Here is a 12647-nt window from a genome sequence, read left to right on the forward strand (position 1 = left end):
TTAGAACAGGCAGAAACAACAAGACAAAGGAAATGCTTATGTTCCCATCAAATCTGTATTTCAAAGGTTTCTTAAGATCACGGAAAGCTAATTAAGTTAACTCTCCTCCCCCACCCTCCTCATTTAAGCCAAATGTTTATGCAGGGCTTTTTTGTTGTTGTTTTAAAGCTGATCTGAATAGCTCATAGACCACCTAAAGAGCACCTAAAGCAATTATCTCAAGCTTTATAGAATAATAAAAATCCTGAAAATGAATTCAGAGGGATCTTTAGACAGAAAGAGGTAACAGAAATTTACACTTATAAAGTATTCCTCCATCTTGATTTGAGTGGGCTGCACTGAAGAAACAGAACTTTGTGCATTCATTTTTGCATATTCAAAACTCTCACAACTGAATAAAGATTAAATAAAAAACATTCCATGCGTAAGTTCATACTACATCCACTAAATTCATGGGGTTTTTCTGAGGGGTAGACAAGGACTTCAAGCAAACGTCCAGAAACACACCACAAACAGCAACAATGACTCTGTGCTCTGGTGCTGACAGGCTCCATTCAATGGCAAGGCTCTTTCTTTTACTCAGTCATTGAACACCAGTTACCTAGACAGGAGAGCATGATGCTGGGCTATAGCATCACAGTCATAGGTGGAGGAGTCACTTTGTTTCCGAGGCAACGGCTGCCTTGGCTCCTCATCCTCCATGATTCCCGAGATGTCAATATTGCTTTTGCTCAGGTGTTTGCTGTCACCCAGACTGGAGTCCTCTGCTAAGAGGGGATTATCCTTCAGAAAATGAACAGAGCAAAAGGAAGATTTAGATAAGACACCAAAATACGACAGAGCTTATATGAAATGGCTGCATTTATACATTTGACCTCACTTTATTCAAAAAAGGGTGGAAAGGGTTAGACTTCCTCTTTGTGGTAGAAGGAAAGAGATGAAGACTAAATTTCATTGTAAGATGCATAGCCTAAAAGCTGGAAGGAGAATCAGGAACTGGGGGGGCGGGGGCATGAGGGGCAGAAAGGAGGAGTAACAAAAAGCTTTATCCTTCATGACTTCATCACTCTTAGAGAACTATAAATATCATAAGGTAATCAGAAGGGGTCTTACCTAAGTGTACAAAATGCCCACTACAACATTAATGGTCTTGTTCATCATGTTCCATGGATGTGGGATCTGATTTTTTAAGAATGTCAGCTTCTGCAGGATGCAAGAGACCAGTGCCACCATATCTTCAAGGTTATTTATTTCTTTATTGTTTATTGTTTATTTCTTTATTATTCCTCCAGCACTTCTGCAGCTTGCACCAGCATCCTCCCTGATATATCCCTATTACTTCTAGACTTTTATTCCTGAGTCCATTTCAGCAGCCCGTGTAAATGATGCTTTTCAAAACAAATGTCACTGGACTGAACCCCCCCACCCATGCGTGAGATCTCTGCGCACAAGGCATAGCAAGGTCTGGTTCTCTATAACGACTGTGCATACAGCCTGGGTAACAAGAGGCTGGAGAACAGCCCCGTGGGAAGGAATCTGGGGGTCCTGGTCGATGGCAAGGGGAATATGAGTCAGCAGTGCCCCGACAGCCAAGAGGGTCAACCGTGTCCTGGGGGGTATCAGGTCCAGCATTGCCGGCCAGGCCAGGGAGGGGATTGTCCTGCTCTGCTCGGACCTGGGGCAGCCTCACCTGCAATACTGGGGCAGTTTTGGTCATCACAATATAAGAAAGATATTGAGCTGTTAGAGAGTGTCCAAAGGAAGGCAATGAAGATGGTGAAGGCCTTGAGGGGAAGCCAAGGAGTAGCTGAGGTCACCTAGTCTGGAGAACAGGGGACTAGGGGGAGACCTTATTGCAGTCTACAACTTCCTCATGAGAGAAAGTGGAGGGGCAGGCACAGACAAATTCATTGAGGGAAGAATAAGTAGTTTTAAAAGGACAAGGGACTAGATCTCTGTGAGATGAACCTAGAGAACATCACTGGGAAATTGGCTAGGCATTGTACAAGAAAGCGGGATTCAAAGTTTTTCTTTTCCTTCTTGCATACATCTCTCTCCCACCACTCATTTACATTTTCTCTACCACTGCTCCCTGCTCCTGTCTTCCTGGACACAGCATTATGCACTATACCGCTGAAGTGTCATTGGAACACTTTACAATCCATAACCTCAAATACCCCAAATCAAAATACGTTGTCATGCTCAGTACTTTTAAGCAACTTGCAAAAAGTATCAACTCCAACTAGACAAAATAGAGGAGAAAGTGCACAAAGCTTACAGATGAGGCATAATAGATCAACTGGCTTGGCCAAAGACATGCAGACAGACTATGGAAAACATGCTAATTGAATCTGTTTCTCTCCAGCTGCAGAAAGAACAAGTTCATAGGACACATGAGCTATGAGGTGAACCTTTCCACACAGTTCCACCTATAGCCTTCAACAGCCAAGAGGATCTTCTGCCTTCTGTGAGAAGTGAATAATTAGTCTTATTCCCAAGAGCCATGTTATTAATGGTAAGTAATTCTCCTTCCTGGAAAAATTTAGACAATGTCTTTTGCTTGAGAGTACTTACACCACATATAGTTCTCAACTGAACCAAGCAGGTCAGTGTCATTGAGCCCATTTTTGAGGAGAGGTAACTCAAGAGATGAAACAATTTTGCCATAGTCACAAAGCCAAAGAACAGAGTATGGGCACCTCACACAGTGTCAGCTCTAATTCACCACACCCACTCTCCATATGCACTTGAGCCTGAAGTACATAAGATCGACTGAACTTCAGTTTTCTTTCTTAAGTGTCAAACACAATAATTAAGTTTACGTGCTAGCATCACATTAAAAACCTCTGCTTTTACTATCATAAAATCTTTCCTGGATGACAGGTAGGATTACTCCTCCCTTCTCTGCAAATGCAGCACTTGTATAGACACTCAGTGGTCCATTCACAGATCCTCAGGTGACTTGCAATCCTTATGAAGAAAGAGGCATTCTTTTACCAGTCACTAAAACTTATTTGTAACACATCTTAATGCTAGACTACCCCCAGGTACTAGCATAATGAATTCCAGACCATATGTGAACAAAAAAAAAAAATTAAAAAAATATATTTTGACAAAAAATAGGAGCCTAACAGAGATTACTGAGACAGGACATGTTTGCATCTACAGTTAGGGATACTATAAAGGGCACTTGGTAACCCTATTTTAAAGGTTTACAGATAAAGCCTTCACTACTGATTTCTGATATCATAAAATTGAAGCTGACAACTGCAAATTTTTGATACATGAACAAAATCCCATTCTATCATGGTAATTTACCAAATCCTTAATTTTTCTCTGTCTTATATGGAATTAATTTTCTCTAGGGTATCAATCTATAGGATTTCAGCCGTGTGGATTTTTTCTCTTCACCTGGATGCTGCTGATGCTTCCTCTCCTGCTACTGTTTCGACTCTCATCAGCTGTATTAGAATTATAGCAGATGGCATCAAAGCCCAAAATTCCTCCAATGCAGTCACCTATGAGACACACCTGAGAAAACAGAAAGAGACATGTAGCAAGTGTTTTAAAAGAAACAAAAAGCATCACAGCACTGCAGAGGAGTTCCTGTCTTACTTCACACCCTCATTACTGGTTTTTACACCCTTGGTTCCTATTGCAGCTAAAACTGTGTAGCCACTTTCTTCCACTTCCTTTTATCTCCAGAAATATGCCCTATGCCAAGAATATCTGTCCAGGGACTATTTTGACCAGTAAGAGTTCTGCCAGATGGATTAGAACTCTTACAGCTACTTGTAGCCAGATTCCAGCTCAAAAAGTTCGTATCACCAGATGACTGGTGACACAAAGATTTCCAGTCACTTAACATTTCCTTCAGAGTCATAGAGGGATGACAGACTGGTACTCTCCTGTCAGGACAAGGGAACGGAACTTTAAAATCAGGTATTAAGCAAAGAGATTCACTCTTGCTTCCCATTTAATATACATGTAGAAGCTACCTTCAAAGTATGGACCTGGCAATTAAAAAAGCATAGACTACTAAAATAGGGAATCCAATAGTTGGAATAATTTTATGGCACACTAGAACCTTCCCTAATTCCACTGAACACCTCCCCAACCCACAGGAGATGATTCTTGCTCCCTGTTCCCCTGTCTGTGTCTGAGCATGAGCACTAGCTTGACACCAGGCTCCAGCAAAGCCCCTCTCTCCAATTCTCAAACTGAAGCCATCGTCTAGTCTGTTATTCCCAACTCCTATTAGTTTCCTTAACTCACTTCTAACCTTAATTCAGCGTGGCTACAACACAAAACTGTAAGTTTTGGATACAGGATGTTGTGTACGCTTTCTTCCAAGTGAAGATGTTAAGAAAAGCAAGTTCTTCAAGATGCAGGTAGGGAAAAACCTCAAACTTATCTCAGTGCATCTCCATGTGGCACTCTTCCTGAATTGAGTACATCTCTTGTACTCAATTAAAATTATAAAAAACATTTTGAAAAATAAAATATCAAAATAAACTAAAGTACCATCTATCCTAAGACATTTCTGATTCTAAAGTTGTATATAATTGAACAGTATGCTAATTTACTCTCTGATTTTCAAATTCCTATGCTGCACAATGAAGTCCACAAAGAACTGAAAATCGTATGACACAAGTAACCTTAATAAAATTAACACCATATTTTGTAGGGAATTGGCAATAACTTCTTCAATTTAACAAGGCATTTCTAATCCTTACTATTATTGGCATTAAGGTAATGGAGTTAACTTGTTCCAGATACTGAATAAAACCAAAAAGGAAATCTCTGCTCTAATGAACTTGCTACATAAATAGACAGAAGAGACCAAAATATGACATGAAAGACACACACAGGGTGGGTGTCAGGATATATGATATATATTTGATAAGTACAGGACTTATTTGGAGGCAGAGTTGAAATTTCTGTCTAAGGAAAAAAGCAAAGCACTGTAGAGAGCACAGAGGAGTCACTTCCGTTTCAACAGTGCTGGTAATTGTTGGTGGTGAAAATTCTGTGGAGCATACAGAGATCAAGCACACTCTTCCACATGAAGTAATATATCTGATTCATAAAACACACCAAGGAGGCTTCTTTGTGGCTTTGTAAAAGAAAAAAACCCATAACACTAAAAATTTCTATTGAGAAAATTATTTTCATATTATTCTGTAACTGGTATAATGCTTCTTTACATAATTACACCTTTCATAATGTTTTATCACTGTAGTTGGGCTGTTTTTATGCTTCCAACAAGAACAGTTTCCTATGTATGGTAAAACTGGCTTCAAACCAAATTTTAGTCTAAAAATACTGATATGTCACAGCATAATCTTATTACTGCTATGGAAAAGAATTTGTTTGTGTAATAAGACACATGCTTTTCTTCAAAGGTTACACTGTACTCTATATATTAAATGTATTTTCTTTCTTTTTCTGTAGTGTGAAGGTCACTGCACTTAAGTGCACATTTCTGGCTATGTAGATGGTCCCAGTGCAAAATAATTTCAGTAATTTACACAGTATCAATATCGTATTCCTACGTGAAGTGGGAAAGTACTTTTTTGTAGTCTAAAGATGGCGAAGCAGGAACAGCAACTGACGTGTCAGTCAGAAGAAACCTCTGGGTGACTTCACTGGTGTGTGGGTTGCAACAGAAAAACTGCATGACTTCCCTCAGAGTTATACAGGAAATATGCAATGCTGCTGGCAACTGAGTATTTGTCTTCCATGTTTCTCTACTGTGAATTTTTTTTTTATTACTACTGTGATGGAGGCAAAAAAAGAAGTAACAATAGTTAAATGTTGGACTTCTTATGATCTTAAAGGTCCCCCAATTTTTTCATCAGCTATAGCAGATGTGTGAAGAACTCATTAACACAGATTATCATCTGTCTTGGGCTGCCATGCTTGTTCACTGCTCAGCATATCCCACTTACCACGCCATAGCAATACTTAGTAAGAGCTTAGAGGTCAAAATGCTTGTGGGGAAAGGTATATAATCTTCTACCGGCTGCGTAAATCCACGTTAGATAGTGCACAGGATTCCAGAAGTGTCTTTCTTGTGCTGGGCACTGAGAAGGTATTTTGAATAGATGATCCCATGCTAACTTTCATTCATCATATTTGCAGCATTATCTCACACACATAACTCAAAACCCTCAATACAATGGCTTAAAAAGAAACAGCCTTGCTCTGAAGGAATTTTCATTCGATCTAAGAGAAAACAGTCCTACCTGTCCATTAAAACCAGCCCCATCTGTAGATTTGAGAAACTCGTTGTAAACTTGATTGGCTCTGCTGATCACCATGGCAACGGCATCCTGGTACTGAGGGGATGAAACAGCCAGCAAAGGCAAGGCAGCCAGTGGGATGTGGTCTTCACTGCTGCTGAGACAGCTCTCATCATAGCTGTAGGGATTTAGGCTAGAGAAAGACATGTTATTATCAGGAAAACTGCAAGAGCCAGCACACAGTATTAGAGAATGGTAATTAACAGAAATGGGTTGGGCTACTGCAGTTCACAATGAGAGAACAAAGGAAGGATCATTTTCTCACAGAATTCAACTGCTTAAAAAAATCAAGGAGTTACTGCTTTAGTTGAATGAGATTACACTAGAAGGCCTTTCTGTAGTTAAACTACTTGATACTACTGTGCCACATACAAGTAGACATAATTTAGAATGGCAACGACATGATTACATTTCAGCCTTTTTTTCCCCCCATATAACAACTTACTACATCAGAGAGCAGGATCCAACCATCACAATGGAATATTGTTTCCTAGAACACAACTGCATCAGGTGTACTGTTCAAAAGCACATAAAGACATTTTTCCCAGTGACCCATGTTTTCAAAAAGATGAAAGAAAGTTGCACACATTCTGAAATCACAGCAAACGTTTGCACAGTAACACCTGGCAAACAGAAGGTGACCCAATCAAAAACAGAAGCTCAAATTTGAAGAACAGCAGCTTTACTTTAGCTTGGATGTGCACCCTGCAAGTTTCTCAGTAAATTTGCCGATTATGTCTTGACTGATTTTTACTGATGAGTGGAGAAGACAACTCACAGAGAGCTAAAGCTGGAAGGCACGTCAGTGTGTGCCAGATTCTCTTAGAGTAAGTTGACTGTCCTTTAGAGGTTAAAGGAAAGTCAGAAGTATTTTGGATAATTTAGCACATCCGAAGTTCATCCAAAGCCACAGACAGGCAACTTGAACAGTATTTTGTATTCACTTTCTTTGGGAACTTGGTGGGTTATCACAATATTTAAAAGCAAGCTGCCTGAAATGTATTTAGTCTGTGTCTTTGCTAAAACTCCCATCCTTGAGACTATTACCAAGGTAATAGAGGAAGAACAGAAGATTTGCTGGTGTGTGTTCATGTCCCGAGCCTCACTGGGCTTTTCCACACTTGCCTCTGCCTGAAGCACTCCAGTGATTTGGTATTTTTCATCCAAAGTAGTATAATAGTTTCTATGTCCTTGTGCTCAGTTGGTCTGCCAAGCTCTGTCAATTAACACGGCTTCATTCTACCAGCTGATTAGATCATCCAAATGCACAGCAGATATACAGTTATGAATACTAATTCTCAGAAATTAAAACTGCATCTTCAAAACCCACAAAAAAAGTTTCATTTACTAATAAAATTGGCAGATAACACCTCAGAAAGGGAAAGGGACAAACACATGAGGAAAAAAAGTTTATTAAATGAATGTTTGAAATGGAAAAATATACCTGCATATGTTTTTATAATAAAAATAAAATGCGAACAATATTCAAAAGAGAACCATACAAACCAGAGCTGATGGAAAAGCAAACAGCTGGCAATTTATTGGTTTTTTTCCCCCATAGCTAAAGCAATATAGATCAAACTGAAATAGAACAATTATTGTCAAGGCAATTAATCACCGCTACCTGGCTTAGAAATGAGGGTGTGGTTTTTTTAATTCCAATGTATTTTATTGTAAATCTTTAGCCACAGAGACCTCCATTGTTATAGCAGACACAACACAAAGGGAAGAAACATCCAGACCACTGAAAGAGTGTATGGAAGAGATGAAGTTGTTTGTCAGAGGGGACATGCTGAGTATCAGTGCTGAAGCTGAGACAAACAGGAGAAAGCAGAGAGGGAAATCATCATATGGTAACATTTGTTTGGATAACTATCGCACAACATTTTTTTTCCAATTATGCTTCGGTTATCTGCATTCCATGCTGACAGTCCTAGAGACTTGCTATTGCTGTTTCTGAATGCCAGAATACGTATTTACTTCCACTGTTTTCAGGATAAAAAAAAAAAAAAGAAAGAAAAGCATCAAAGTGTTTGCTTCCTAAACATGTTTTGTTTTGGCCTTTTTTTCCTTCTCTCTCCTTCCCATTCCCTCTAAATTTGCAATGATTATCCTCCAGTTTGGCTGATTATTCTATAATTCAGAAGCTTTACTCTGAGGTGTGAATCAATGTATGCTCATCAAACCATATGCTATAAAAAGCATAACAGTTGATCCACTCCGGCATATTTTTCTCCCTGAAAAGGGAAGAAATGGCTTGAAAGTCATCTATCTGGAACAAGAATGTGCCTTAGTTTTAAACTCTTTTTGTTCTTAGCCACAAAGATAGAGTCATTTTAAATTTACACAGGTTACATAAAGAACGTGTTTTTGATTTATATGAGAGACAGAGGAAACTGAAATGACGGGAGTAGATGGGAAAAGACCAGTTTAAACAATCCAAAACATTTACTACATGGAATGATTTTGCCCTGAAAGATCCCTTTCCTTTAAGCCACTATTTGCAAGGCAGAGAAAACTGCATAGGTACATTCACATAAAAACTTCCAGTAGAATCCCTCTGAACCTGGGCACTCTGCACACAGGCACAGCATAATTAAAAACCTATGCCAAGGTAAACACCAGGCTGTACTACCTTGGAACACACTCACAGTGCATCTTCAGAAAACGGAGGCCACATTCAAAACAAAAAAGAAATCTTGTATTGCTGCTTAGTCAGTCATCTGGCTCATCCTCAGTGAAAGACTACAGTAATTAAAACTACTCTTCCTCCACCACAGTTTGCTAAAGGGAATGTTTACCACAACTTTATGTTCCACAACTGCATTCTGGAGTTCAGGCTATGAAAGCTGCTGGCATGAAGCTGCAGAAATGTGAGAGCAGAGAATTATCTCTCCTTCTGTCAGCCCCAAATGGGTACGTGTCAAGCAGCTCCACACAAGAACATACCACTGCAATATCAATGTTATGCCAGTGCTCAGAATGATTCTATAGGAAATTCAAACATCCAGGATGGTGTTTTTAACTCTGGTTGGATACTGTGTGCTGCAACAAGAGGAAATAAAGAAACAGAGGTAGAAAGTCAAAGTTGTATTCATTTGGGCTGCCAGCACGCACTCTTCCTTCTGCTCCAGCAGCTTTTCCTCCAGACAGCTGAGACCTGCAGGCACCGCACTACGACATAACAAAGGGACACTGAGTTCTTTCAGTGCATGTAACTCTCAAGGGGTAAAGAGGAAAAAAAGCTTGTTAAACAATGGCCCAAATGGGCAAGGGTGATCTTCCAAACACTCTTTGATGTTTCACCTCCTCTTCTATAATTTCTCTTGCTTTACAGGGCAGCACCTTGGACATGCACACACTTCTTTCCTGGTTGTTTCTGTGTATTCCCTCCCCCTTGATGCAAACAGTCAGGCACAACTTCCACCAGTCTGGTCTGCATCCTGGCACCTCTTCCTCCTATATGCCTGTCACAGTTTTAAGTCCAGCTAGTATTTCAGAACTTTAATGTGTTCTCCACCTCTCCCATCTAAGTCTGACATCTGGACAGCAGGCGTCACCATTCCTGGATCTTATGGCCCAAAACAGGGTTGTAGACCTCCTCAACTCTTCTGCAGGGTTTTCTGCTCTACATGAGCTTCAAATGTAACCCTAGGCACTATACTGCAACAAAAAAGACTGTAAAAGTAGTTTTTTGGACTGGGAAGTCCCAGACAAAACAAAGGGAAGTTTCTTTCTGCTTAGAAAAATAGAAATCAGAAAAATCTGTTTGTCTCCTCCCCTCACCAGAGTTCACCAGTTAATTCTGGTCTGCACTTGTAGAAGAGCTGAAGCAGTCCAAGAGCATGTGTTTCTTTCTTCCTTCTCTATCATGCCATTGAAAGCATTTATGTCAAGGAAAATATCTCTAAGGAAAGAAATGTTACCTGAAAACGTTCTCTCATTCAGTGACTGAATTCCAAGACTGAAAAAGCATGTAGGAAGAGTAGCTACTGAAATGGATACATCCAACAATAAGTGGTTTTTAAAACAAATTCATCCACTTAGAAAAGGATGAAAAATCATTCCAAGTCTTGCAATCAGCAAAAGATTAAGAAGGACTTGCAACACTTCATTATGAAAAAGACAGGTCACAGAAAGCCATTCAAAACCACAATGCAAAGCCAAATATCAGGAAAATTTAAATCAACTTACTTGGAAACAAGAGAGAAAGCTGCTGAACAGATTGCTGGGCAGGGAACAAGTCTCATTAGGATATGACCCAAAGAGGCAGGGAAATGGGCTCGGGTAACCTTCTCAAACACAGAACTGAAGGTGTTGATGTCTGCCAGCTTGCTGCTGTGGTCCCCACCTCCAGTGTCTAAGATGTTCCCTCCATGTAGGATCAAAATTAACACATGAGTTTTGCAGTTCTGGTGTTGAACTCCTTCCTGTGAAAAAAACAGGGAATAAAAAGGGAGGAAGCATTTTTATGGACATTGTTGGTATACCTGGTGTCAACGTTAGCAGTGATTTTTTTTCTCCCACCCCCACTGTGATCATTTTGTGATATTTGCCTTCACTGGAAGGGGGGTGTGTGTGCATGCCCCACGTTCCATTTAATTCAAGTATGTCTGACCCATGTAGAGCCCACTACGCTCTGACAAAAAAACCCTGCAGCACAGATGTAGGTTTCAGACCAAAGATTAAAGCAGCTTTGTGTACATCAAAAGCTACTTTAAATACTCTGAGACCGGAGAAGAATTTCAACCTCCACAGGCAGTCTAAGCAATCATCTGTCTAGGTGTCCTGAACGATTGCTTCGTTTACTGGCAGGGTTCTCATTCAAATCATCAAAGGTTCTAAAAAGCCAAATTTCTCTGCCAGTGAAAACATCCAGCAGAAGCAGATGATACAGCTACCTCAGCTTCTTGAAGACTGCAGCTTCTTATTAAAACGAAAGATGGGGGTAATTTACCCAGACACTTACTGGAAAAGTAAAGAAATTTATCATTGCTTATATCCATAAAACTCACCAATAAATTTATGAACATGTGAATATGCACAGACAATAACCAGCTTCACAGAATAAACAAGATATTTTCTACTTAAGACTGGAAAAGCATTTTGAATGTCTCACAACTCCACATTTTTTTTCCTCTTTATCCCCTGAGAGTTATGTGCATTCAAAGAACTGAGTAATATATTAAAAGATTAGACTTTTTGTTTTTAAATCTTGACTACCATTTTCTTTTCACTTTGGATCACACGATTCCTGAAGACTTCTAGTTCCTGACCAAATACAAACACACAACTAAAAAACCAGCACTATTTCTTGTACTTGTCTAAGGACTGTTAATTGCTAGATTGGGTGATTCACTGAGAATCAGGCAATGTTCTGGACACTTTATTCTTAAGTTCTGGAATGAAGAGAAATTGGTAACTTTAGCACTTGTATAATGGTGACAGAGATATGGTTGAAAATGAAAGAATTGTAAGTTATTCCATCCCTCTCCATATGGTTCCATTCCAGTTATTCAGAAGAGCAATTTAGTTCCCATTAAAAGGTAAGAGTAGTTCCTTCCACGACCAATGCCTGCTTGTAAATAAGCAGCACTGCTGATGGGTTGGTGGAACTGAAAACTTCGAAATGGGTCTCTCAGTTGGATTTAACTGGTATCTTTCATAGGAAGACTCAAATGGAATGAAATTAATTTGCCTCTCAGCAGTAGCTCAGTCATGACTGAGACAAGGGGTTCAAGGGCTAGTCAACTGGATTGAAATCAATCAACGACTGTCATAATTTTCAGTAGGAGTGGAATTCTTCAAAAACGTAAAAGTGGACATTTCCATTACCTGTCCTATGTGTGGACAGAGGACTTTAATCAGTTTGTTGGAAGGACCACAACTTGTTTAGATTCTTTCCTGCTTCTAAAAAAAGACAACTGTGTTATTATCAATTTCATGAGTGCTGCTGAATCTGCTTCAAAGAACCTGCACTTCCACTCAAGTACTAAGCAGATATAACAATTTCTCTTCAGAGAACTGGGTCATATTTCCACCTAAGTTAAGTATTTCCAGTGTCTAAAAAGCTTGTGATGATTTTCAGTGATTGCATGTGCACCTACCGAACAAGGGAAAGACACACTAAGCCATCAAATGAGTTTATAATTCCATAATACAATATTAGAGTATTCCACATGTCTTCTCTTTAGAAATCACAGCTTGTTTTAGGAAATAATCTTACCTCATTGTCCTCGTGTATTTCAACACTACCTTGTGCAGGGAACCTTTGTTTTCTTAAAGAGGCTCTATATAATTCACCTGAAAGGAAAAGAGGCATATTGGTCATATAAATATTTG

General features: G+C 39.5%; 1 protein-coding gene across 2 annotated transcripts in view; it reads right to left on the minus strand.

The window, feature by feature from the left end:
- Positions 1-12647, minus strand: part of PITPNM3 (PITPNM family member 3) — a 60785-nt gene that overhangs the window by 21375 nt on the left and 26763 nt on the right. For both annotated transcript variants that reach the window (XM_018084829.2, XM_018084828.2), the window contains exons 5-9: positions 12532-12608; positions 10500-10735; positions 6249-6438; positions 3412-3531; positions 602-783 (exon numbers count right to left, since the gene is read on the minus strand). In XM_018084829.2, coding sequence (XP_017940318.1) covers positions 602-783; positions 3412-3531; positions 6249-6438; positions 10500-10735; positions 12532-12608 — 805 coding nt within the window. The remainder of the gene's footprint in view (positions 1-601; positions 784-3411; positions 3532-6248; positions 6439-10499; positions 10736-12531; positions 12609-12647) is intronic.

The sequence above is a fragment of the Manacus vitellinus genome, unplaced genomic scaffold (genome assembly GCF_001715985.3).
Source record: "Manacus vitellinus isolate BGI_N305 unplaced genomic scaffold, ASM171598v3 scaffold_76_pilon, whole genome shotgun sequence".
Taxonomy (NCBI): domain Eukaryota; kingdom Metazoa; phylum Chordata; class Aves; order Passeriformes; family Pipridae; genus Manacus; species Manacus vitellinus.